Source organism: Lepidochelys kempii, chromosome 8 (assembly GCF_965140285.1).
Source record: "Lepidochelys kempii isolate rLepKem1 chromosome 8, rLepKem1.hap1, whole genome shotgun sequence".
Lineage (NCBI taxonomy): Eukaryota > Metazoa > Chordata > Testudines > Cheloniidae > Lepidochelys > Lepidochelys kempii.
In genome coordinates, this window is record NC_136387.1 from 29529407 (window position 1) to 29554604 (window position 25198).

The 25198-nt window shown below is 47.2% G+C and overlaps 2 protein-coding genes across 5 annotated transcripts in view; both read right to left on the reverse strand.

Annotated features, from left to right (window-relative positions):
* The window catches only part of LOC140915737 (rho GTPase-activating protein 7), a 171295-nt gene that overhangs the window by 82793 nt on the left and 63304 nt on the right, over positions 1–25198 (reverse strand). The window lies entirely within an intron of this gene.
* On the reverse strand, positions 19957–21783 carry LOC144930783 (uncharacterized). Its single transcript, XM_078854031.1, has 2 exons — positions 21240–21783; positions 19957–20572 (listed from the first exon to the last, which is right to left on the reverse strand). Exons 1-2 carry the CDS (start codon positions 21763–21765, stop codon positions 20319–20321), a joined length of 780 nt encoding a protein of 259 aa, XP_078710157.1. The 5' UTR covers positions 21766–21783; the 3' UTR covers positions 19957–20318.

Here is a 25198-nt window from a genome sequence, read left to right on the forward strand (position 1 = left end):
AGCGAGCTCCTGCTGCTCTAAGCAGCATGGTAAGGGGGCAGGAAGCGGGGGTTGCATAAGGGGCAGAGGGTCCAGTGGGACAGTCAGGGGACAGGGGAGCTTGGATAGGCATGGGAGTCCCGGGGAGCCTGTCAGGGGGCAGGGGTGTGGATAGGGGTCGGGGCAGTCAGGAGACAGGGAGGGGTGGGGGGTCCCAGAAGGGGACAGTCAGGGGACAAGGAGCGGGGGGAGGGGTTGGATGGGTCAGAGGTTCCGAAGGGGGCAGCTGGGGGCAGGAAGTGGGAGGGGGCGGACAGGGGGCAGGGGCCAGGCTGTTAGGGGAGGCACAGCCTTCCCTACCCGGCCCTCCATACAGTTGCACAACCCCAATGTGGCCCTCGGGCCAAAAAGTTTGCCCATCCCTGGTCTAATGCAGGAATCATAGAATCATAGAATCATAGAATATCAGGGTTGGAAGGGACCCCAGAAGGTCATCTAGTCCAACCCCCTGCTCAAAGCAGGACCAATTCCCAGTTAAATCATCCCAGCCAGGGCTTTGTCAAGCCTGACCTTAAAAACCTCTAAGGAAGGAGATTCTACCACCTCCCTAGGTAACGCATTCCAGTGTTTCACCACCCTCTTAGTGAAAAAGTTTTTCCTAATATCCAATCTAAACCTCCCCCACTGCAACTTGAGACCATTACTCCTCGTTCTGTCATCTGCTACCATTGAGAACAGTCTAGAGCCATCCTCTTTGGAACCCCCTTTCAGGTAGTTGAAAGCAGCTATCAAATCCCCCCTCATTCTTCTCTTCTGCAGGCTAAACAATCCCAGCTCCCTCAGCCTCTCCTCATAAGTCATGTGTTCCAGTCCCCTAATCATTTTTGTTGCCCTTCGCTGGACTCTCTCCAATTTATCCACATCCTTCTTGAAGTGTGGGGCCCAAAACTGGACACAGTACTCCAGATGAGGCCTCACCAATGTCGAATAGAGGGGAACGATCACGTCCCTCGATCTGCTCGCTATGCCCCTACTTATACATCCCAAAATGCCATTGGCCTTCTTGGCAACAAGGGCACACTGCTGACTCATATCCAGCTTCTCGTCCACTGTCACCCCTAGGTCCTTTTCTGCAGAACTGCTGCCTAGCCATTCGGTCCCTAGTCTGTAGCTGTGCATTGGGTTCTTCCGTCCTAAGTGCAGGACCCTGCACTTATCCTTATTGAACCTCATCAGATTCCTTTTGGCCCAATCTTCCAATTGGTCTAGGTCCTTCTGTATCCTATCCCTCCCCTCCAGCGTATCTACCACTCCTCCCAGTTTAGTATCATCCGCAAATTTGCTGAGAGTGCAATCCACACCATCTTCCAGATCATTTATGAAGTTATTGAATAAAACCGGCCCCAGGACCGACCCTTGGGGCACTCCACTTGATACCGGCTGCCAACTAGACATGGAGCCATTGATCACTACCCGTTGAGCCCGACAATTTAGCCAGCTTTCTACCCACCTTATAGTGCATTCATCCAGCCCATACTTCCTTAACTTGCTGACAAGAATACTATGGGAGACCGTGTCAAAAGCTTTGCTAAAGTCAAGAAACAATACATCCACTGCTTTCCCTTCATCCACAGAACCAGTAATCTCATCATAAAAGGCGATTAGATTAGTCAGGCATGACCTTCCCTTGGTGAATCCATGCTGGCTGTTCCTGATCACTTTCCTCTCATGCAAGTGCTTCAGGATTGATTCTTTGAGGACCTGCTCCATGATTTTTCCAGGGACTGAGGTGAGGCTGACTGGCCTGTAGTTCCCAGGATCTTCCTTCTTCCCTTTTTTAAAGATTGGCACTACATTAGCCTTTTTCCAGTCATCCGGGACTTCCCCGGTTCGCCACGAGTTTTCAAAGATAATGGCCAGTGGCTCTGCAATCACAGCCGCCAATTCCTTCAGCACTCTCGGATGCAACTCGTCCGGCCCCATGGACTTGTGCACGTCCAGCTTTTCTAAATAGTCCCTAACCGCCTCTATCTCCACAGAGGGCTGGCCATCTCTTCCGCATTTTGTGATGCCCAGCGCAGCAGTCTGGGAGCTGACCTTGTTAGTGAAAACAGAGGCAAAAAAAGCATTGAGTACATTAGCTTTTTCCACATCCTCTGTCACTAGGTTGCCTCCCTCATTCAGTAAGGGGCCCACACATTCCTTGGCTTTCTTCTTGTTGCCAACATACCTGAAGAAACCCTTCTTGTTACTCTTGACATCTCTGGCTAGCTGCAGCTCCAGGTGCGATTTGGCCCTCCTGATAACATTCCTACATGCCCGAGCAATATTTTTATACTCTTCCCTGGTCATATGTCCAACCTTCCACTTCTTGTAAGCTTCTTTTTTATGTTTAAGATCCGCTAGGATTTCACCATTAAGCCAAGTTGGTCGCCTGCCATATTTACTATTCTTTCGACTCATCGGGATGGTTTGTCCCTGTAACCTCAACAGGGATTCCTTGAAATACAGCCAGCTCTCCTGGACTCCTTTCCCCTTCAAGTTAGTCCCCTAGGGGATCCTGGCCATCCGTTCCCTGAGGGAGTCGAAGTCTGCTTTCCTGAAGTCCAGGGTCCGTATCCTGCTGCTTACCTTTGTTCCCTGCGTCAGGATCCTGAACTCAACCAACTCATGGTCACTGCCTCCCAGATTCCCATCCACTTTTGCTTCCCCCACTAATTCTACCCGGTTTGTGAGCAGCAGGTCAAGAAAAGCACCCCCCCTAGTTGGCTCCTCTAGCACTTGCGCCAGGAAATTGTCCCCTACGCTTTCCAAAAACTTCCTGGATTGTCTATGCACCGCTGTATTGCTCTCCCAGCAGATATCAGGAAAATTAAAGTCACCCATGAGAATCAGGGCATGCGATCTAGTAGCTTCCGTGAGCTGCCGGAAGAAAGCCTCATCCACCTCATCCCCCTGGTCCGGTGGTCTATAGCAGACTCCCACCACTACATCACTCTTGTTGCACACACTTCTAAAGTTAATCCAGAGACACTCAGGTTTTTCTGCAGTTTCGTACCGGAGCTCTGAGCAGTCATACTGCTCCCTTACATACAGTGCTACTCCCCCACCTTTTCTGCCCTGCCTGTCCTTCCTGAACAGTTTATAACCATCCATGACAGTACTCCAGTCATATGAGTTATCCCACCAAGTCTCTGTTATTCCGATCACGTCATAGTTCCTTGACATCACCAGGACCTCCAGTTCTCCCTGCTTGTTTCCAAGGCTTTGTGCATTTGTATATAAGCACTTGAGATAACCTGTTGATCGCCCCTCATTGCCAGTATGAGGCAGGAGCCCTCCCCTCACAGACATTCCTGCCTGTGCTTCCTCCCGGTATCCCGCTTTCCCACTTACCTCAGGGCTTTGGTCTCCTTCCCCCGGTGAACCTAGTTTAAAGCCCTCCTCACTAGGTTAGCCAGCCTGCTGGCAAAGATGCTCTTCCCTCTCTTCGTAAGATGGAGCCCGTCTCTACCCAGCACTCCTCCTTCATGGAACACCATCCCATGGTCAAAGAAACCAAAGCCTTCTCTCCGACACCATCTGCGTAGCCATTCGTTGACTTCCACGATTCGACGTTCCCTACCTAGGCCTTTTCCTTCCACGGGGAGGATGGACGAGAACACCACTTGCGCCTCCAACTCCTTTATTCTTCTTCCTAGAGCCACATAGTCCGCAGTGATCCGCTCAAGGTCATTCTTGGCAGTATCATTGGTGCCCACGTGGAGAAGCAGGAAGGGGTAGCGATCCGAGGGCTTGATGAGTCTCGGCAGTCTCTCCGTCACATCACGAATCTTAGCCCCTGGCAAGCAGCAGACTTCTCGGTTTTCCCGGTCAGGGCGGCAGATAGATGACTCAGTCCCCCGGAGGAGAGAGTCCCCGACCACCACCACCCGCCAGTTAAAAGCCAACTGCCTGCTAGCTGAGGTTGTAGAGCAGACTCATTTTATCTCTCTAAGTGGTCTCAGTGCTACTACAGGGACACACCACCACACCCAGGAGGTGTGAGAGTTACATACTTCCCTTAGCTGAGGAAGCACATCCCAAGCTTCAGAGACTTCCCAGATGAAATCCCAGACAAGCCCCGACTTGTAACACCGAGAGACCCCGGTGGTCAGCAGGCGGGATCGAACCTGAGTCCTCTGGAGCTTAGTGCATGAGCCTCTATTGCAAGGGTTCCGAAACTGGGGGTTTTGACCCCTTAGGGGGTCACAAGGTTATTACATGGGGGGTTGCGAGCTGTCAGTCTCTACCCCAAACCACGCTTCACTCCAGAATTTATAATAGTGTTAAATATAAAAAAAGAGTTTTTAATACGTAAGGGGCATCACACTCAGAGGCTTGCTGCGTGAAAGGGGTCACTAGTACAAAAGTTTGAGAACCACTGCTCTACTGCATGAGCTAAAAGCCAACTGACACTTAGCTAAAGCTGTAGAGCAGACTTATTTTCTCTCTCTCTCTGTTAAGCGGTCTCGGTGCCACTAGATGGGACAGAGCACCACACCCAGGAGGCATTCGGGTTACACCTACCCTGGTAAATACTGAAAAGAGACATACCAGAGAGTTAATGGCTGCACAGTTTTAGAGTCACAAAACAATTGGCTATTTCCTGCTACATGTAAGCTTTCATGTTGAACAGGAGTTCTCAAAATTACTACACCAGAGGTGGGTAAACTACGGCCCGTGGGCCACATCTGGCCTCCGGGACCCTCCTGCCCGGCTCCTGAGCTCCTGGCCAGGGAGGCTCACCCCTGGCCCATCCCCTGCTGTTCCCCCTCCCCCGCAGCCTCAGCTCACTGCACCGCGGGTGCAATGCTCTGGGCGGCAGGGCTGCGAGCTCTTACCGAGCAGTGCAGCTGCAGAGCCGCGGCCTGACCCGGTGCTCTGTGCTGCGCGGTGGTATGATTGGCTCCAGCCGGGCGGCATGGCTGCTTGTCCTAGTGCTCTGGGTGATGCCAGCAGTGCCGCCAGCCACCGGTGCTTCGGTTAGCATGGTAAGGGGGCAGGGGAGGCTGGATAGAGGGCAGGGGAGTTCGGGGTGGTGGTCAGGAGTGTGGATATGGGTCGGGACGGTCAGAGAGTGGGGAACAGGGTGGTTGAATGGGGGCAGGGGTCCCGGAGCGCAGTCAGGAAGGAGAGGAAGGGTTGGATGGGGCAGCGGGGGGCAATCAGGGGACAGGGAGGGGTGGATGGGGCAGGGGTGGATGGGGCAGGGATTCCAGGGGCAAGAAGCAGGGGGGAAATCGGATAGGTGTCAGGGGCCAGGCCATGCCTGGCTGTTTGGGGAGGCACAGCCTTCCCTAACCGGCTCTCCATACAATTTCAGAAACCCGATATGGCCCTCAGGCCAAAAAGTTTGCCTGCACCTGTACTACACGACCCCAGGAGGGGAGATTGAAGTCTAAGCCCTCCTGAGCCCTGCTGCCCCAGGTGGGGAGAGGGAAAGCCAAAACCCGACCCCCACACAGGGGGCCTATAACCTGAGCCCCGTCACCCAGGGCTGACAATATAAACTGATGCATTCCTAACCTCTTTACCCAGCACGGTGAGTTGGCAGCTGCAAAAAGACTTATATGCAATCTAAATGAGGTGTCCTTGTCAGAACCTAAGTGAACCCACATAAAAGGTTGTCATTAAGGAAAGCAAGCTAGTCCTGAATGAGCAGCAGGTGCTGAAAATCAAACTACAAGATAAACTTTCAGCTAGAAACCAGGCACTTTAACACACAGGGCCGAATTCCACTCTTAGTTATACCAGAACAACCCACATTGACTGCACAGGTAAAACTAGGGGTAGAATTTAGCTATTGTCTTAATACTGTATAGTCCTTTCCTCTTTTCCCACATGAACTCTGGCTCCCCTGTCCTGCGGAAGGGGGCTTTCCCATCCCTCCCTCTGGCTGCACAGAGGCTGGAGCTCTCTATGCCCTGAACTCCTTAGCCCTTCCCTCCACCTTCTCTCTTCCCCATAGTAACCACCGCATGGACCCTCACCTATTTCCTAGGGTAGGACACGCAGTTCTTTTCTGGATCAGCCACTACATAAATCATCAGGTAAAAGAGTGCTATGGAGTTAACGCACCTTGCAAACAGCCATATGAGACTTTTCAGTGCCCAGTCTCTTAATGAGCTGAAAAGTGGAAGACAGAATACCCAGCTCTAAGCTTAGGTATCCCACTCTGCTGCCTGATAATCTACAGCTGTTGCTTTGCTAAGTTGATTTTACCTCAGTGCATCTCTCATGCACTTACAGAGACAGTGACACCACAGCAATATGAAGAACTGAGCCAGTACATAAAACTATTGCAATGTGATGAAATAAATCCTTAGGAAGAGACCAGACCTTCACCCGGGAAATTTCATATTCTTTTCTACAATATTCCAATAGCCTTGATCACAAAGGTCAAGCATTATCACTGCTCCCAAGTCTTCTCTGTTTTTGAATTTGAAACTTTTTAAACCTGGAGTCAGGTTGCTTGAGTTACCAGAGTAGGCTCTGGGATTTCTAGACTCTCGAAGCAAGTCAATTCTTCAGTGCAAAACTATTCATTTCATATTCCATGCCCTATTCTTGCAAGTACACCAAAAGCAAAAGTTATTTGGGGCTACTGACACTGCCCATGACTTCTGACATTTAAAATACATATTTCCATGATGTTCACTACATGAATAACCTCACTGAGATTTTTTCCTTTACACTTGCATGACCATAGCCCTAGTCAAGTATCATATATTTAAGGGATTAGAAATAAGTCTCTAATTACTTCATAGGGAAAGGGGAGTTGCTTATAATGGAGCACTCAGTCCCAAAAGTAATTACCTTAGGTGATGTGTTCCACAAAAGGTTCCTAGTAATAGCCCAGTTCCTGATCAACTGAACCTTAGGAGGAAGACTGTACGTGGCTACATCTTCATCTACAGCATTAAGCTCCATCTTGGTTCATGGAGGAGGGATCGGGGGTGGGGGTGGGGGGGGAAGCACCAACAATTATATTTTAAAGTCACAGTGCTCATGCTGAGTATGTCCAGCAAAGCTTCTCATTGATTCCCGGGAAGGAATAGATTTAAACTCCCGCCCCTCCCAAAAAACTATTTGCTTCTGGTTGAAATGCTCGTGGATATTGGAAGAAGTTTCACAGATATTCTGGGAGAGCTGGTATATGAAGGTTGCCTGATACTTTCCACTATAAAGCATTCTTGCAAACTTTTCTTTGAGTAACTGTCAAACCTCTATTGTTTGCAGCAAGCCTTTGATATGGGGTAGCTGGAAACCCCTAGGGCTACAGCAATGCCTTTTCTTTGTCCCATGAAATTTTACGTAGAATTAGCTGAGATAGAAACAGTTTAAAATCACTAATTCCCTTCTCCAACTTGCATTCCTCAGGGAAATTCTGACAGCCTGCCAAAATCACTGAACATTCTAAGGCCACTGCCAAAGCAGCAGCACTTGCTCTACTAGGAACTTGCGGGTGTTGGCAGGACACATGCTGGGGAAAGAGGCAGGCGAAGCTCCTCTCCCTGCTCACCAACAGACTCAGCACATGGCTTTAGTGGCCCATTAAACCCCCCTTTGTCTCACCTTGACCAGGGGGCACCACATAGGGCAGGAACTCCCTCAGATCTCAGGCCAGGAGAGAAAGAGACAGTACAGACTCCCAGCAACCACTCTCCAGCATGTGGTGCTCGCAGCCAATCCCCTCTCTGGGACAACACCTGGGGCAGGACCTCCCCCAGCTCTGGGTGTGGGGAAGAGAGAGAGCCAGGTTCAGCTGTGCTACCCTCAGACCATATCCTAGACCCAGCAACCCGTATTGCTCTGAGATAATAGCCTTCTCCTGCTACTTGCTGGTGCTGTTAGTGCTAGAGCTCAATCAGTAGCCGTCCATACTACAGTGCTAGACATGAGGGTTCAGACCCTACTGGTGATGTGTGTTTTGGGCAGGGGATGTACAGTTGCACAGAACAGAACTTGTTTTTATTGTTTTCTTTAAAATAAATACATAAATAAACAAACCTAGGCTTTTGCGACCATAAATCTGGCATTTCCTAACTTTTTGAGGGTTTTACTTTGCAACCTACATTCTTTTAACATTGCTTTTTTGTGTAATTATACATAGACTTGCTCATCCACAAAGATCTCAAGGTTAAATCAGCTGCTCAGATAGCCTTGAAAGAGCTGTGCCAGGGATTTCAAACCCTGGAGCACAGGAAAGAAAAAATTGACCTGCTGGCCCCAGACAAGACAGTGGAAAAATGACTATCCCTCCTAAACCTGCTATTCAGTGGCTTTGCTGGGAGTACAGCACAGCAGCAGTTCCTGTACTTTCCAGACAATTCTAGTTTTGCTCTCCCGTCCCCATCTTGCTAGCAGAGAATGAATGTGGAGGGGTTAAGCCAAGAGCTGCATAGCAATGCAGCAGCATCTCCCATCTCAGGAGGAGGAGGCTCTTTGGGCTTTCCCCAGTTCTCAGTGTTGGGAGAAAGAGTATAGGGACAAAAAGAAAAGGAGTACTTGTGGCACCTTAGAGACTAACCAATTTATTTGAGCATGAGCTTTCGTGAGCTACAGCTCACTTCATCGGATGCATACCGTGGAAACTGCAGTAGACATTATATACACACAGAGACCATGAAAGAGACCTGTTTCATGGTCTCTGTGTGTATATAATGTCTACTTCAGTTTCCACGGTATGCATCCGATGAAGTGAGCTGTAGCTCACGAAAGCTCATGCTCAAATAAATTGGTTAGCCTCTAAGGTGCCACAAGTACTCCTTTTCTTTTTGCAAAGACAGACTAACACGGCTGTTACTCTGAAACCTGTCAGTATAGGGACAGCTCCTCAGCCTACACACCAGAAATACCATGTGATCTCCAAGCAAAAGACAGCGTGTTTTAAGCACTTAACATAAATCTAAATATTTTATAAAGTGAATATAGTTTTCATGTCCAGGGGTCAGATTGTCAGTATGAAACCTTCTATTTATCCACAAATTAGATACAGCATAAGCAACACATGTTCCTGACAACATGCCTCAGCCTTACACTGGAGGGAGCCCCTGGAATGGATAATAGGTTCATTCAAATTTTATACCTACTCTCAGATTGGCTAGTGATTTTCAGTGATTTTGCTGAGCATGCACCTTCTGAAAATCAGACCCCTTTAAGTTTGCTCATGTTTAGCACCCAAAAATCACTAGTCACATCTGAAAATCTTGACTGTATATATACATGCATATAAATACTGGAGCCAAGCACATATAGGTACTTCTTGTGTTGAGATTGCAAACAATCAGACAGAGATTCTCCCACCTGGGGATATGAAAAATAGACAAACTGATTTCACTTCTAGTGGCTTACATTCTGTGGGAGGAGAATTAGCCCAAACGGTGCCAATTGTCACAGTGGTATTTGTGATGGTGACACACCAGTCCACTAGCAACAGGACTGAAGCCACAGCTCAGTTCATATCAACCATCAAAACATTCGGCAAATAAGACAAACTTCCGGCATAGGCTAGATTCAAAGCAGTGACCTTAAAGTAAATGGCTATATCCTGCTGCCAATCCTCTGATCTTCTTTTAAGTACATTTTTAACATTCTCTCATGCCAAGTCAATAGAATTTAAATGTCACATTACGATAAGATCCCCTTTCCAGCATGCTCGGATCATACCTTAAGTATAGACTAATCTCACTTGAATCATAAGGGCATAGGCTTTAGGGAGTGAACTAAACCAGATAAGGACATAAGTTGAGGAAATGCTAAATATAGGAATTTGTGATTTAACACTGGAGATAAACCCAGCTCATCAGCTGCAATAAATAACAGCTACTTTAGCTGTGCAGGTTGAAGTATCAGTTCAACAGTAGAATAAACTTGTTACGAAACCTAATAGGTGTTTTCTTTGGCAGCTGCGAGAGACATATTTTAAGGCACCAGGAAAAAAATGAAAGAATTTTGAAATGACCAATTTACTAGAAAAAAATCCCTCTTGGTTTTAATCTCTGGGGTCATAGAGGTAGCAGCATGCACTGAGCCAAATTCTGATCTCAGCTACACGATCCAAAATCCAGTGTAACTCCAGTGGAGACAGTTGAAGTCCATTCCACAGACACAGACTGTGATCCTGCTAAGACATACAGGTGCCCCATTGAGCTCACCATGTTTAAAATTAAATGTGTGTGTAAATCTCAGCAAGACTGGAGCTTTATCCCAGATTTACACTAGTGTGATGGGGTGCAGAATTTGGCCCAAAGTTTGCATTATTCATTCATGGTGAAAAACCTACTTACTGGGAGCTGTGGACTATCTTGAAAACCAAAATGGAAAGGCCTTCCAAGAGAGATTTGGTCCCATGTTGCAGCTGATTCTGTGTACCACTTATCTTTATTGCTCTTATTAGGATTGTTTGACCTTAAATGTTAAAGAATAACATGAGTCAGAATGAATGTTTAGTATGTACCAGATATTTTTATTTCATGTTTGTGAAACTTTTTTATAAAGCATTTCAGCAGAGATTCTTGTTACAGCTGGGTAACATACCCGGGGTGACAGACTGTAGCTGTAATCTAACATTATTTGTCTCATTAAAAACGCAATGAAAAGGAAAAATAAAGACTGACTGAGATCAAATAGCTTCATTTTGGTGCCTCTTTTTCCCCATTCACTTCACCTGGGACATCAGTGGTTCATTGTTGTGAGGCTTTGTAGTAGCTGGAGTATTTGTAGTGTTTAATATAGTTGTGGCAATACCTTGTATTTCTAAGGTGCTTTCTATCCATAGATTCTATGGTACAGTTTGATTCATTTAAGATTTTTACTATATTTGACTCTGCTTTCTTTCACATATAGTGCCACTTCCCTACTAGCATGACCAACTCTGTTGTTCCTTTATAATGTGTACCGTGGTATTACAGTATCTCATTGATTGTCATCGTTCCACCAAGTTTCTGTGATGCCGATTGTATCAATATCCTCATTTAATACCATGCACTCAAGTTCACCCATCTTAGTATTTAGACTTCTACAATTTGTATTATAACATTTGTCAATATTTAGTTGTCTGTCCTTCATATGATGTAATTGAATGGGACTCTTTTTTGTTTGACTGTTTCTCTTCAGCACCTACCTGTACTTTATCAACTTCTAGCCTCTCTTTGTTACTAGGATAGAGTATCTCCTTTAATAAACCCTCCCCTAGAGTGATGTCTCTGTCCAAACTGTGTGCTCCTTTATACATGTCAGCTTCCCCCTTAGTTTAAAAAACTCCTCAAAGACATTTTTAATATTATATGCCAGCAGTCTGGTTCCAGTTTCGTTTAGGTGAAGCCCATTCTTCCTACATAGGCTCCTCCTTTCCCAAAAGATTCCCCAGTTCCTAATAAACCTAAATCCCTCCTCTCAACACCACCATCTCATCCATGCATTGTAGATTCTGTGCCTATCTAACTAGCCCTGTGTGTGGAACTGGAAGCCTTTTGGAGAATACTACCATGGAGGTCCTGAACTTCAATGTCTTACCTAGCAGCCTAAATTTGGTTTGCAGGACCTCTCTCCGACTCTACGGCTAGAGCAAGGGTAAAATTCCCGAAAGTCCCTAAATGATTTAAGGAGCTTCAGTTCCATTGAAGATCACTGTGTTTTAATGGTATTTAGGCTCCTAAATCATTAAGGTTATTTAAATTTTTACCCTATTCCTCAAAGATACAGACTTTAGCAAAGATACAGACTATTGCCTAGAGGCTGTTTCTGCTTGGAAACACTAAGAAGTAGGCAGTGTGGGCTATAAAGTAGGAGTCTGGGAACCAGGACTCCTCCACCTAAACTGATCAGTGGCATAAGTGAGTACAACTCCATGAAATAGTATCATATGTATAATAGATATGCAGGTACTTTAAGTGATATACCCAAGGACACAGTGAATCAGTGGTTGAGCCATCATGAGTGCCTAGAGGCCCTATTTATTACTGATCCAAATAGGATCAACTGAATTGACTTCAGTCAGCATTATACTCACTTAGCATATGTACAAAAAGGGGCACAGGGAAATTGAGTGATTTGCTGAGGATGATACAGTAAATCAAGAGCAGGGTTGAGCTTAGATCTCAAGAGCTAATTTCATTCCAGCTGTAACCAGGCATAACCTCAGCAGTGAATTTGGCCTCCGAGTTTTCTCTCCAGATCTCCTGTTGACTAGCTTTTGGGTAAATATTTTGACCGCTCTGTACCACAGTTTTCCCCATCTGTCCACTTCTCCACATGGAGGGCATGTTGTAAGTCTAACTTAATGTTAGTAATGTGCTCTGAGATCCTCAGATGAAAGACACTAAGGCTTTGTCTACACTACCAAGTTTTGTCACCAAAAACTACCTTTTGGCGACAAAACAGTGAGAGTGTACAAACTGCAATGCGACTTTTGTCAGGAAAAATGGCTGGTCTTGGCAACAAAAAAATACCTACGAGAGATTTTTTTTATTTTCTCCTCCCTTTATTGTCGACAAAGAGCCAGTGTAGACACTGCTGTTTGTTTTGTCGACAGAACTGGCTTCTGCCAGTTTCCCACAATGCCTGCCCTGATCGCTCTCCTCAGTGTTTTGATCTCTGATGCCCTGCAGGCATTTGCCCCTCCCCTTTCAAAGCTGCGGGAAGTATCTGACACAGGGGTGGGCAAACTTTTTGGCCTGAGGGCCACTTCTGGGTATAGAAATTGTATGGCAGGCTATGAATGCTCATGAAATTGGGGTTGAGGTGCAGGAGAGGGTGAGGGCTCTGACTGGGGATGCGGTCTCCGGGGTGGGGCCAGAAATGAGGAGTTCAGAGTGCAGGAGGGGGCTCCCGGCTGGGGCTCCCGGCTGGGGCGGGGGGGATGAGGGCTCCAGTTGGGGGTGCAGGTTCTGGGGTGGGGCTGGGGATGAGGGGTTTGGGATGTAGGAGGGTGCTCCAGGCTGGGACTGATGGGTTCGGAGGGTGGGAGGGGGATCAGGGCTGGGGCAGGGGTTTAGGGGGGTGGCTCAGGGGTACAGGCTCCAAGCGATGCTTACCTCAAGCAGCTCCCAGAAGCAGTGGCATGTCCCTCCTCCAGCTCCTATGCGGAGGCATGGCCAAGCAGCTCTGCTGCGCACTGCCCCATCCACATGCACTGCCCCCACAGCTCCCATTGGCCATGGTTCCTGGCCAATGGGAGCTGTGGGGGGCACTTAGAGTGGGGGCAGTGTGTGGAGCCCCCTGGCTATCCCTACATGTAGGAGCCAGAGTGGGGACATGCTGCTGCTTCCAGGAGCCACAAAGAGTGGCCCCCACCCCCCGCTCCCTGGCTGGAGCGCCAGAGCGGGGCAAGACCCAGACCCCGCTTCCCAGCAGGAGATTGAGGGCCTGATTAAAATGGCTTTTGGGCCGGATGCAGCCCAGCCCTGATTTGACAACTGAGTGTGCTGCTCCGTTTGGGGAACAAAGAGCAAATCATTGGAATGCTCCTATTCTGCCCTGCACTAGGAGCGAGGAGGAGAGATCGCTGGGCTGCTTTGACATTCCTCAGCACAGAGCGCTCACAGAGCTACTCATGATGCCGCTCCGGGCAGCTGAGGAGGCTGTGGCAGAACTCGGAGGGAATCCTCCCTAGATGCGCAGCGATCAGCTCCACCTTCCCACAACACTGCACTGTGGGATACATATCCACAGTGCATTGCTCACACTGTCGATGATGGTGCCCACAATGTGGACATGATCTGTGGACAGAGGAAGCAAGTGTGAACACCCTTTGGCGATATTGTTTTGTCCACATTTGGGTGTCGACATAAGTTTTGTCGACAAAACTTGGTAGTGTAGACGAAGTAACTTGGATCATATATCCATGCTGCCACTAACAACTATCAACATGACGATGTGCTACAATGCACTTACCAACAAGCTTTTCAGATCTGCTTTTCACAATCTACCCTTTAGGTCAAATATTCCAGTGATATTTCTGGTAAAGGCAATTTTCTGTTTCCTAATTTGAATGGTTACTTTAGTCATTCTTCCACTAACGTTCAAGTGTTGTTTGAAAACATCTAAACAAGAAAAAACCTGAATTGTTCTCCCTGAACATTCTGTGCCCTCCTCTTCGGAATGTTACTTAGGTGCCAGGTGCTGGAGTGAATCCACAACATGCCAAAAGGTGGATGTCATGTGTTCTCTTCCTCTTTATAATAGACAGTTTACGTTTGTGTTGTGGTTTTGGAAGCAGTTTGGATTTTGCACAGGTTGTACTTTACGTGCCCCAACTGTTGGGCACAGCCTGAGTTGAAATGTTCAGTGGCTCCATTAGATAGAGATCAACATCCTTATTAAAAGAGCCCTTAATATTTACCCACTACATATTCCCAAGTCACTGTCATTTATTTGGGCTTGATGGCTTACAAATTGCCATCAGCATCTGAGCCTGTATAGAGAGACTCCTGAGTTTAACTCAAGTGGTTTGGAATTCCAAACCATGAAATAAAGGGAGAGTCAGTATGGGAATGATCCAAAGACCCTGAAATCAATTGAAAGACTCCCATTGATTCAATACAATTTAGATCAGGCCCTGTTTCTGGTAGGACACCAGTTTATTTCAGCAAGTTGATTGGCCAACTTGATTATCATACACATTGTAAGGAGAGTGATCACTTTAGATAAGCTATTACCAGCAGGAGAGTGGGTGGGGGGAGGTATTTTTTCATGCTTTGTGTGTATAAAAAGATCTTCTACACTTTCCACAGTATGCTCAAATAAATTGGTTAGTCTCTAAGGTGCCACAAGTACTCCTTTTCTTTTTGCAAATACAGACTAACACGGCTGTTACTCTGAAACCTTTGAGCAAGTTGTTAGTCAGCTCCTTTTCTACCCATTTCTGGGGGGAGAACACAGTTTTTGGTCATTTGTTTTTACTGTGAAATATATTGGCTCTACGTGTCACCAAGGTCCTCTTCACCCTTTCTTCACTTTCCCAGTAGTTGCAATGAGAATTATTCCAGCTCGGGAGTTGTTTAATTTATTGTTTAAAATACTTGCTGAGTTTTAATTACCAGGGTCCTGATTCTGCTCTTACACTGGCATAAATCAGCAGTAATGCCACTGAAGTCAGTGGAATAACACATGGGTAAAGCCATCATAAGTGAAAGGCGAATCAGGCCCGTAGATAATCTGTGCATATGCATGTATTTCTCTTAGAAACCATTTATGTTAGGCACTCCAGTGAAAACATCAGAAATCTATCTCACTGCCAGCTGCCAAAATCAATCCTACAGTTTTTCTGCCCTTTCATTAGGAAGTCCTATGCCCCTGGAAATCACATCCACAGGAAACAATAAATAGACTGGCTTGCAGGTCTTCCAGTAGTTTGGTATTGCTGGAATTCTGCCCCCCCCCCCATGAAGGAGGGCAGTATTATTCCTATTTTACACCTGGGGGACAGGCACAGGAGACTAAGTGATTTATCTAAGGTCACACAGGAAATCTGTGGCAAAGCAGTGAACTGAACTCAGATCTCATAAGATACAGGCTAGCACTCTTAACCACTAGACCACTCTACCTCTCCAGGGTGCTCAGTCCAGCACCTTTTACCAGCACTACATTCAATGAACAACAGAAACAGAGACAGAACTAATTAAAATACATTTTGTCATGGCAGCTGTTATGGCTGGATGGGACTGGAAGGATACACCCAAATCCAAAGATGGATAAAGAAATATTTTGGAAGATTCCTTCTATTAATTCTGAACAGCCAACTGTGAGTTACCTTCCACTGAGCGTAAGTGGATTTACATGTATTTTGGATTAGTGCTGTGAAAAAGGCCATCCCCGCCAACCAAACTGACTGTGTTTTAGGTCAAGAAAATTCACGTGGTAATACTTAAATAGTGCCATGGTGCTTTAGTTCTACCTCATTCATCTGTCTGCTACAAAGAGAATGGGATCCACAGTGTATTTGTAACATGATGCCTGACATTCAGAATGCAAACCATCATTATAATTTACCCAAATATAAAGTTCCCCTGGTTTAAATTGACTGTCAGGTTTGAAAGTGGCTCAAGGAAAATCCCTGAGATTTCTCTTCCCATCTGCTTCAAACTACTCTCCTGCATCTATAATTAGTAGATTAATTAGTTGAAGCTGTAGAATGCTTTGAACATGTAAAGTCCTATATTATGTTATTATGAGACATACTGTATTCCACATGATGTTGGAGGCTCTATCTAGGAAATTAGATAGGTGGTGACCACACAAGCTAAATTTGTTATGAAGAAGGAGGATTTAAATTAAAAGTGAACTTTTTTTCTTTTAAAGAAGTTTTTGAAAACCACAGTCTTTTTAGTAATGTTTTTCTTAACTTGGTGGAGCTTTTCAGAAAGTCCTCCTCACTGACATATTGACTTGATGTATTACACATGCTTAAATGGATGTAGAAAAGGCATGGGAATGGCATGCCTGCACTGGACTTGTGAAAAACAGGAGTATTTAAAGAAAAATTCACTCTTCCAAAAAATGTGGTTTGTGAGGCAAAAATAGCTTCATCGGTTTATTCTTTGATGGAAGAGATTCTGAAGACATATTGCCGACCACATGCAAACTTGAAAGGACTCTTTGTGTCTGGAATCCTTATAGGTATCTTCTAAGCACACAGCTATCCAAAGTTTGTGCTGGTAGTCAGTCTTCCTTAGAGTTCACACTGTAACAGCAGCAGTGACTGTTCCAGAGACATTTGGAAATCTAAAAGGTCCAGTTTCTGCAACCCATACTCACCATGAGTAGTACCCTAATGCTCACATAGTCCCAATGAAGTTAGTGGGATACCTAGAAAAGAAAGTTACTACTCAGGTGTGTAAAGGTATCAAAATCTGTCCCAATGTAAAGGGACCGAATAGCACATGGTATTAGTGAGGAGGTGTAGACCCTTCAGGCTGACAGTAAAAGTCACTAGCTCTGGATGGGAGTTAATGACATTCTGATGGCTCTTTGGTGGCTTGGGTGAGAGGAATTTGATGGTCTCAATCCAGTCTAAAGACAGCAAGTATCCACATTTCACAAAGTACCATAACAAGTGATACCAACTGACACCTTTGCTGACATGTTTGCATTGTTGTTGTAGCTGTGTTGGTCCTAGGATATTAAAGAGACAAGGTAGGTGAGGTAATATATTTTATTGGACCAACTTTAGAGAGACAAACTTTAAAGCTTACACAGAGCTTTCAAGCCTACAGAGCTCTTCTTCAGGTCTGGAAAGCGTACTCAGGGCATGGCTACACTTGCAGATGTAGAGCGCTTTGAGTTAAACCCACCTTTGGAGAGCGCAATAGGGAAAGCTTGGTGGTCTGTCCACACTGACAGCTGCAAACGCACTGGCATGGCCACGTTTGCAGCGGCATTGGGAGCAGTGCATTATGGGCAGCTATCTCACAGAGCATCTTTTCCCATTCTGGCACTGTGGCTTGTGGGAAGGGAGCAGGGGGTGCGGGGCATTCTAGGTCCTGTCCCAAAGCCCCGTGATGCATTAGTTCGCATCCCAGCAATCCCTGTGCTTTCATCCACATTTGGCACCATCTTTCAACGTTTTCTGTACTGCATGCTCTGTCTTCCCTTATAGTCTGCGGCAATGAAGCCCAAACTGCTGAGGAGTATGCCGACGAGTCTCGCCAGCACGTCACGTTTGGCAGTGGAGTTATTCCTTATGATCCAAAGTGACAGTGAGGGCTCCAATGATATCGACTCCAGTAACGCATATGACATGAGTTTGCTTGTGGCATCCATGGACATGCTCACCACCGTGGAACACCGCTTTTGGGAAACAAGCACTGAGTGGTGGGATCACATCGTCATGCAAGTCTGGGATGATGAGCAGTGGCTGCAGAACTTTTGGATGAGAAAAGCCACTTTCATGGGACTGTGTGAGGAGCTCGCCCCCACCCTGCGGTGCAATGACATGAGATTGAGAGCTGCCCTGATGGTGGAGAAGTGGGTGACTATTGCAATCTGGAAGCTGGCAACTCCAGAGAGCTACCGATCGGTCACTAACCAGTTTGGAGTGGAAAAGTCAACCGCTGGAATCTTGTTGATGCAAGTTTGCAGGGCCATTAATCGCATCCTGCTCAGAAGAACTGTGACTCTGGGTAACATGCATGACATTGTGGATGGCTTTGCACAGATGGGTTTCCCTAACTTGCACACATATTCCAATTCTGGCACCAGCCCACCTAGCATCCGAGTACATTAATCGGAAGGGGTATTTCTCTGTGGTTCACCAGGCACTTGTGGATCACGGTGGGCGTTTCATTGACATTAACCGGAAAGGTGCATGACGCATGCATCTTTCAGAACACTTGCCTGTTCAGGAAGCTGCAAGCCAGGACATTTTTCCCAGACCAGAAGATCACCACAGGGGAAGTTGAAATGCCTATTGTGATCCTTGGAGACCCTTTGTGACAGGTGTCGGTCGGTCCTCCGAGCCCCTACCCGTGGCAGGCCTCGGCCACACCTTCCAGGCATTGGGGAATTAGCGGGAAGGTGTGCCGGCCGGAGTCAATAGCACGCCCCTCAGGCAGGGGAGCGCCGGCAAGAGTCAGTAGCGCACCCCTCAGGCAGGGGAGCGCTGGCAAGAGTCAGTAGTGCGCCCCTCAGGCAGGGGAGCGCCGGCAAGAGTCAGTAGTGCGCCCCTCAGGCAGGGGAGCGCCAGGGTAGGGGAACGCAGGCCCACCCAACTCCACTGCGTTCCAGCCCAGGGCCCTGACAGTGGCGGGAGGCGAAGGTCCCGCCACTGGATCAGCGGGGCTGTCCGCACCCGCTGACCAAACACACCCACCCCACGGTGTAGTTCGGCCCCTGGGCTACTTCCTACACGGTCTCTCAGGCGGGTCACTCTGGTCCCTCCATCTCCTCCGGGTATTCCGCTGCGGGCAGCTCCGGTCCCTCCATCTCATCCAAGTATTCTGCGGCGGGCCACTCCAGTCCCTCCATCTCGTCCGAGTATTCTGCAGCGGGCCACTCCCGCTCCCCCTCAGTATCGGACTCACGCTGGCCCAGGCTGCAGTCAGGCCCCTCCAGGTCCTCTGGGTATTCAGCGGCCGGCAGCCCTGGTTGCCACAGGCCTTCCCCCCAGTCAGGCTCCTCCTTGCCCAGGGCTTCGCCTGGGTCAGCAGCAGGATCGCGAGGGAGCAGCCAGCAGTGTCTGTCTCCCTCCCTGGTGCTCTCCTCACTGGGCAGAGGGCCCCGCCCTTTGTACTTCCTGTCCCACCCTTCCCCTTCCGGGGATTGGCGGAAGCTTGGCCTGGCCCCGCCCACTCAGGCTCAGGCTCTTTACCCTCTGGTTCGGAGGGGAGCCACCCTGGCTCCCTACACCCCTCTTACCCTTTAATGCCGTGGCTCATGAAACCCTACACAGGGAGCCTTGACAGCAGCAAGGAATGCTTCAACAACAGGCTGAGCCAGTGCAGAATGACTGTGGAGTGTGCTTTTGGCCATTTAAAGGGCCGCTGGCATTCTCTGTATGGGAAGCTGGACCTGGCCGATGACAGCATCCCTGCCATTATATCTGTGTGCTGTACCTCCATAACATTTATGAAGGGAAGGGTGAATGATTCACTCAGGCATGGAACTCGGAGGTTCAACACCTGGAGGCTGAATTTGAACAGCCAGAGAACAGGGCTATTAGAGGGGCCCAGTGCGAGGCTGCAAGGATTAGGGATGTCTTGAGGGAGCAATTTGAGGCTGAAAGCCACCAGTAATGTCTGGTGCCCTGCACGGGAGTGAAGTGCAGTGGGTCCAATTTTAGTAGGAATCTTTGTTTGCTACACTGACTTGCAGTGCCTTTCTTTCCTGGGCTAAGGTATCTTTTACTTTATGCAATAATAAAGAATATTTTCAAAGCCAAAAAATCCATTTATTGAAAAAAAAATTCATTTATTGAAAAGAAACACAACTGCTTGAGAAACAGAAAGGGCAAGGGGGTGGAGTGGGGAATGGTACAATCACAGATTTGTGTATGTCCTGTTGTCATACTCAGCCTTCCTGTCTGGAGTGCTGTGCAATGAGTGCTGCACTTCAGAATGGCTATACTGCATGGTGATGGGGGCTGAGTGCAGCGGGTAAGTGTTGTAGTTTGCAGGGCTGGGTGGTGAAGCTACGGGTGTTGGAGGCAGCTGGTGGTGGTAAGAACCCGGATGTTGGGGTAAGTGGGTTGGAGGTGACATGGGGGCACAAGGGAAAGAGTTTTGGAACAAAGGCTGCAGGGGCAGGCGGGCATCGTAGTGCTCTGCCTGCATGGCTATGAGTGCCTGGATAGTGTCCACTTATCTCTCCATTATGCTTATCATCCGATCCGTGCTTTGCTGCCGGAGCACCGCGCTTTTGTGCTGACGCTCCTCATTCTGCTGGAGGATCCTCCTTTCACTCTCCCACCACTCCTGCACTTTTCGATTTTCATTACTTGAATGCTGCATTACTTCATGGAACGTGTCTTCCTTGTTTCTATGTGGCCTCTTTCTGATTCTTTGGAGTCTTTCGGCCGGTGATAACACGGACGGTTGAGATCTCAAGGTTGCATCTGTAAAGGCAAAATGCAACACTTAACAGAGGCAGCATTGTTCACACCAGACAGAGCAATGAGTCCCCCCTACTTAAGGGCGAGCACAGTCTACACAATAGCATAATTTGCCCATCCCAAAGCAAGCGCACATAACCCACGGGAGCCCCAAAATCGTGAGTAAGCACAGGGTGAAGCGTGACTGATTGTTTCACGATTGTACTGTCCTCTGGGTTTCTGTGCCTGGGGGAGAGCCAACAGTGGCAGGGGGCCCCTATACTGAACACTGTCCCCACATTTTCCACAGGAGTTCTTCCTGGAAGATACCTCACTGCTGAGGGTGACCTGGGAAGCAAGGGAGGGTCTTCTACTGCAATGCGGCTTCTGCGCTGGCCCATATGCAGCTTGCCTGTGTGCAGCAATGGTCCCCCCACCCCTCAAGGCACAGTGGCATGGACAAGTTAGCCTGAGTGGGACAAGGACCACAGTGGCTCTCCCGAGAAACCTGCCCAAGCGCATTGCTCAAGTTCTGGATGAGACCTTTAAAGAGATCACTGAGGCCAATTACCATGATGTGAGAGAGCACATCAACGCCCTATTCTGCATCTAGGTATGCATGCAGCCCGAACCCTCCTCGCCCCAAGAGCCCTCACCAAATAACTTCCTTCCCAAAATAAAAGCTGCTTACCGGGAACCTCCTCTGGTGTTTGTACTTCCCCAAGCACCAGCCGCTGCAACAGGCTACCTTCCTCCTGGCTTGAGAACAGCTCCTGGCTGCATGCATCCAGGGATTCCGGGGTGTCTTCCTCCACCTTAGAACTCTCGCTCCCGCTTTGCTCCTCCTCCTCCTCCCACCTTGTTGAACTGGGCTCTGAAGTGTCCATGGTGGTACTCGGAGTGGAGGTGGGGTTGCCCCCAAGTATCGCATCCAGCTCTTTATAGAAATGGCCGGTTGCAGGGGCAGCACCGGAGTGACTGTTTACCTTGCAGGCTTTGTGGTAGGCATTCCGCAGCTCCTTCACTTTAACCCTGCACTGCAGTGCGTCCCGGTCATGGCCCCTTTCCATCATGTCCCTTGATATCTGCCCGAAGGTATCATAATTCCTACGGCTGGAGCGCCGCTGGGACTGGAGAGCTTCCTCCCCCCAAACACTGATGAGGTCCAGCACCTCACCATTGCTCCATACTGGGTCTCGCCTGGTGCGTGGAGGCATGGTCACCTGGAAAGATTTGCTGAGAGCACTCCACACCTGGCTGAGCAAACAGGAAGGGGATTTTCAAAATTCACAGAGACTTTAAAGGGCAGGTCTGATGGTTGGTCACCTGAGGGCAGGGCAGTAGAGTTCAAAGTGATGACCAGAGTGGCTAGAACAGGCATTGTGGGACACTTCTGGAGGCTGATCAGAGCGCACTAACAGACCAGGGCGTCCACACTGGCACCTCAGCGCTCCAGCGGGGGTGCACAAAACGTTATTCCACTCGCCAAGGTGGAGTACCAGGAGCTCTCTAGCCACAGAGTCAGAGTGTTCTACGTGCCTTGCCAGTGTGGGTGGGTAGTGAGCTAGTGTACCTGGGGCTCCTTTATTGCGCTGTAACTCGCAAGTGTAGCCAAGCCCTCAGAGCGTCACAACTAAATACAAGGTGGAACAGATTGTTTAGCATAAGTAGTTAACATATTTCAAGGGACCATTCAAGCTGAAGTGGCCCATTACCACTTCTCCAGTCATGGGGAGGGGAGGGGGAAGAGGGGGCAGAAGTTAGTGGATTATAGGTTGTTGTCATAAAGCATAAATCCAGTGTCTCTGCTCAGTCCATGATTTTTAGTGCCTAGCAAAGTTATTAATTTAAGCTCCCAGGCTTTCCTTTTGAAAGTGTTGTGCAGGTTTTCTTTGAGAATGAGGATAGAGAAGCCAGATATAGAATGATCACTTTGTCAAAAGTTTCAGAGTGGTAGCCGTGTTAGTCTGTATCAGCAAAAAACAATGAGGAGTCCTTCTGGCACCTTAGTGATCACCCACAGGTGATGTGGTGTTTTGTCTTTGCTGACAGTCAACAGAGGGGTCCAGAAGCTAATAGGCTAGGGAGACCTGGCTGACATCTCATCCCTCCTATTGGTTCTTCCAGAGCACTTATATCTGCACACCTGCCAGTCTGGCATCTTCCATTAGAAGCAAGAGAAAGACTAAGAGCAGGGTAGGCCCCTTACTTAATGAAGAGAGAAAGACAATAACAGAAAATGCAGCAATTGCTGAAGTGTTAAATGTTTTTTTTGTTTCAGTTTTCAGCAAAAAAGTTAGCAGTGATTTGGTGACTAACATAGTAAACATCAGTGTAAATGGGGTAGGTTCTGAGTCTAAAGTAGGGAAAGAACAAGATAAGAATTACTTAGGGCTTGTCTACACTTCTGGCTAAATCTGCACTGCTGTGATCGATGCAGCGGTGTAGATTTAGCAGGTCTGGTGACAACAAGCTAAGTCGTTGGCACAGCGCTCTCCCATCGACATCTGTACTCTACCTCCCTAAGAGGCGGAAGGTAAATTGGCAGGAGAGTGTCTCCAATCAACATAGGGGGGTGTGGGTACCGCTGTAAGTTGACCTAAGTTACATCGACTTCAGTTATGTAACTTACATATCTGAAGTAGTGTAACTTAGGTTGACTTACAGAGTTAGTGTAGTCCAGCCGTTAGACAAGTTAGATGTCTTCAAGTCAGCAGGGCCTGATGAAATACATTCTCGAATGCTTAAGGAACTGGCTGAAGAGATCTCTGAGCCATTAGCAATTATCTTTGAGAACTCATGGAGGATGGGAGAGAGATCCCAGAGGCCTGGAAAAGGGCAAATATAGTACCTATTTATAAAAAGGGGAATAAGGACAATAATGCAGGAAATTATAGACCAGTCAGCTTAACTTTGGTACCCAAAAAGATAATGGAGCAAATAATAAATTTGTAAGCACCTAGAAAATAACAAGGTGATAGGTAACAGTCGACATGGATTTGTCAAGAACAAATCATGTCAAACCAACTTAATATTATTTTTTGACAGGGCAACAAGCCTGGTGGATTGGAGGGAAGCAGTAGATATGATACATCTCAACTTTAGTAAGGCTTTGGATACTGTCTCACATGACCTTAGAGTGACAAGGTGGGTGAGGATATCTTTTATTGGCCCAATTTAGGAAGAGGGTGGTGAGAGCAGACAGAGTGATGGGGGCAACAAGGGATAGACATATCAAGTGGGGTCCTGTGGGGATCTGTCTTGGGTCCAGTTCTATTCAGTGTCTTCATAAATTATTTGGATAATGGCATAAGGAGTACACTTATAAATCTGGGAAGGGTTGCAAGCACTTTTGAGGACAGGATTAGAATTCAAAATGATCTTGACAAATTGGAGAAATGGTATGGAATAAAGCGGATGAAGCTTGGGAAGGAATGGTCAATTGCATAAATACAAAATGGGAAATGACTGCCTAGGAAGGAATACTGCAGACAAGAATGTAGGGGTTACAGTGGATCACAAACTAAATATGAGTCAACAATGTAATACTGTTTCAAAAAAAGTAAACAGAATTCTAGGATGTATTAACAAGTTGTGTAAGCAAGACATGAGAAGTAGTTTTTCTACTCTACCTAACACTGAAAAGGCCTCAACTGGAATACACTTCTGGGGACCACACCTTGGGAAAGATGGGGACAGAGGAGAGCAACAAAAATGATCAAAGGTTTAGAAAAGATTGCCTCTGAGGAAAGATTGAAAAAATAGGGCTTCTTTAGTCTGGAGAAGAGAAGGCTGAAGGCAAACATAAGTCTTCAAGTACATACAAAGTTGCAATAAGAAGAGGAAGGAGGTACATTGTTCTCCTTTACTACTGAGGACATGACAAGAAATGATGGACTTAAATTGCAACAAGGGAGATTTAGGTTAGACATAAGGAAAAACTTCCCAAGATTCCCAACTTTAAGCATATTTAAGCACTGGAACAAAATAACCTAGGGAGAATATAGAATCTCCATCACTGAAGGTTTTTAAGAACTGGGGTAGACAAACACCTGTCAAGGATGGTCTAATACTTAGCCCTGCCTCAGTGTAGAGGACTGGACTAAATGACTTACTGAGGTCCCTTACAGTCCTACATTTCTATGGTTCTATGATCAAGATTCATCAAAGCACAAAAGCATCTAGAATGGCATGATACATTTGGCTGTGATCCTGCAATGCAACCTGCTAGCATGGGCTCCTGCATCCATATTTATTTTCATGTTGATGTTATCAAATGTTTTCCCATTTTTGTTGATGGAAAATGAATGTAGCCATATAGTGTTCATATTAGTCAGCCATTTGATATGTTTACATTTTACCAAAGTGCAATATGCTTTAGAGATTGCAATTCCCTTGTTTGTTCAGCAAATTCATCATGGTTTAGCCTATAAGAGTAAAGCCCTCTAACAGGATGGATACATTTCCACAAAACTCGTACAGTTTTTTAAAACAATTCTGTATATGCCATTCCAAAACTACCCAAACCCCACATACTCAGTGGCTAGTATACTCTACAATTTTACAGAGCAATGTTTAAAAAAAGAAAGCGGACTCAAAACCAAACTGACACCACTAATGCTACAGAATTGGCTAAAAAGTCAGCTCAGA

What these genes read in the sequence shown, in the direction of transcription:
- LOC144930783 (XM_078854031.1), bottom strand. Translation starts at nt 21,765, where the DNA reads ATGCCTCCACGCACCAGGCGAGACCCAGTATGGAGCAATGGTGAGGTG. An exon ending in AACACCAGAGGAGGTTCCCG is followed by an intron (nt 20,573 to 21,239) that starts GTAAGCAGCTTT and finishes TTGCCTTTACAG; the next exon opens with ATGCAACCTTGAGATCTCAA.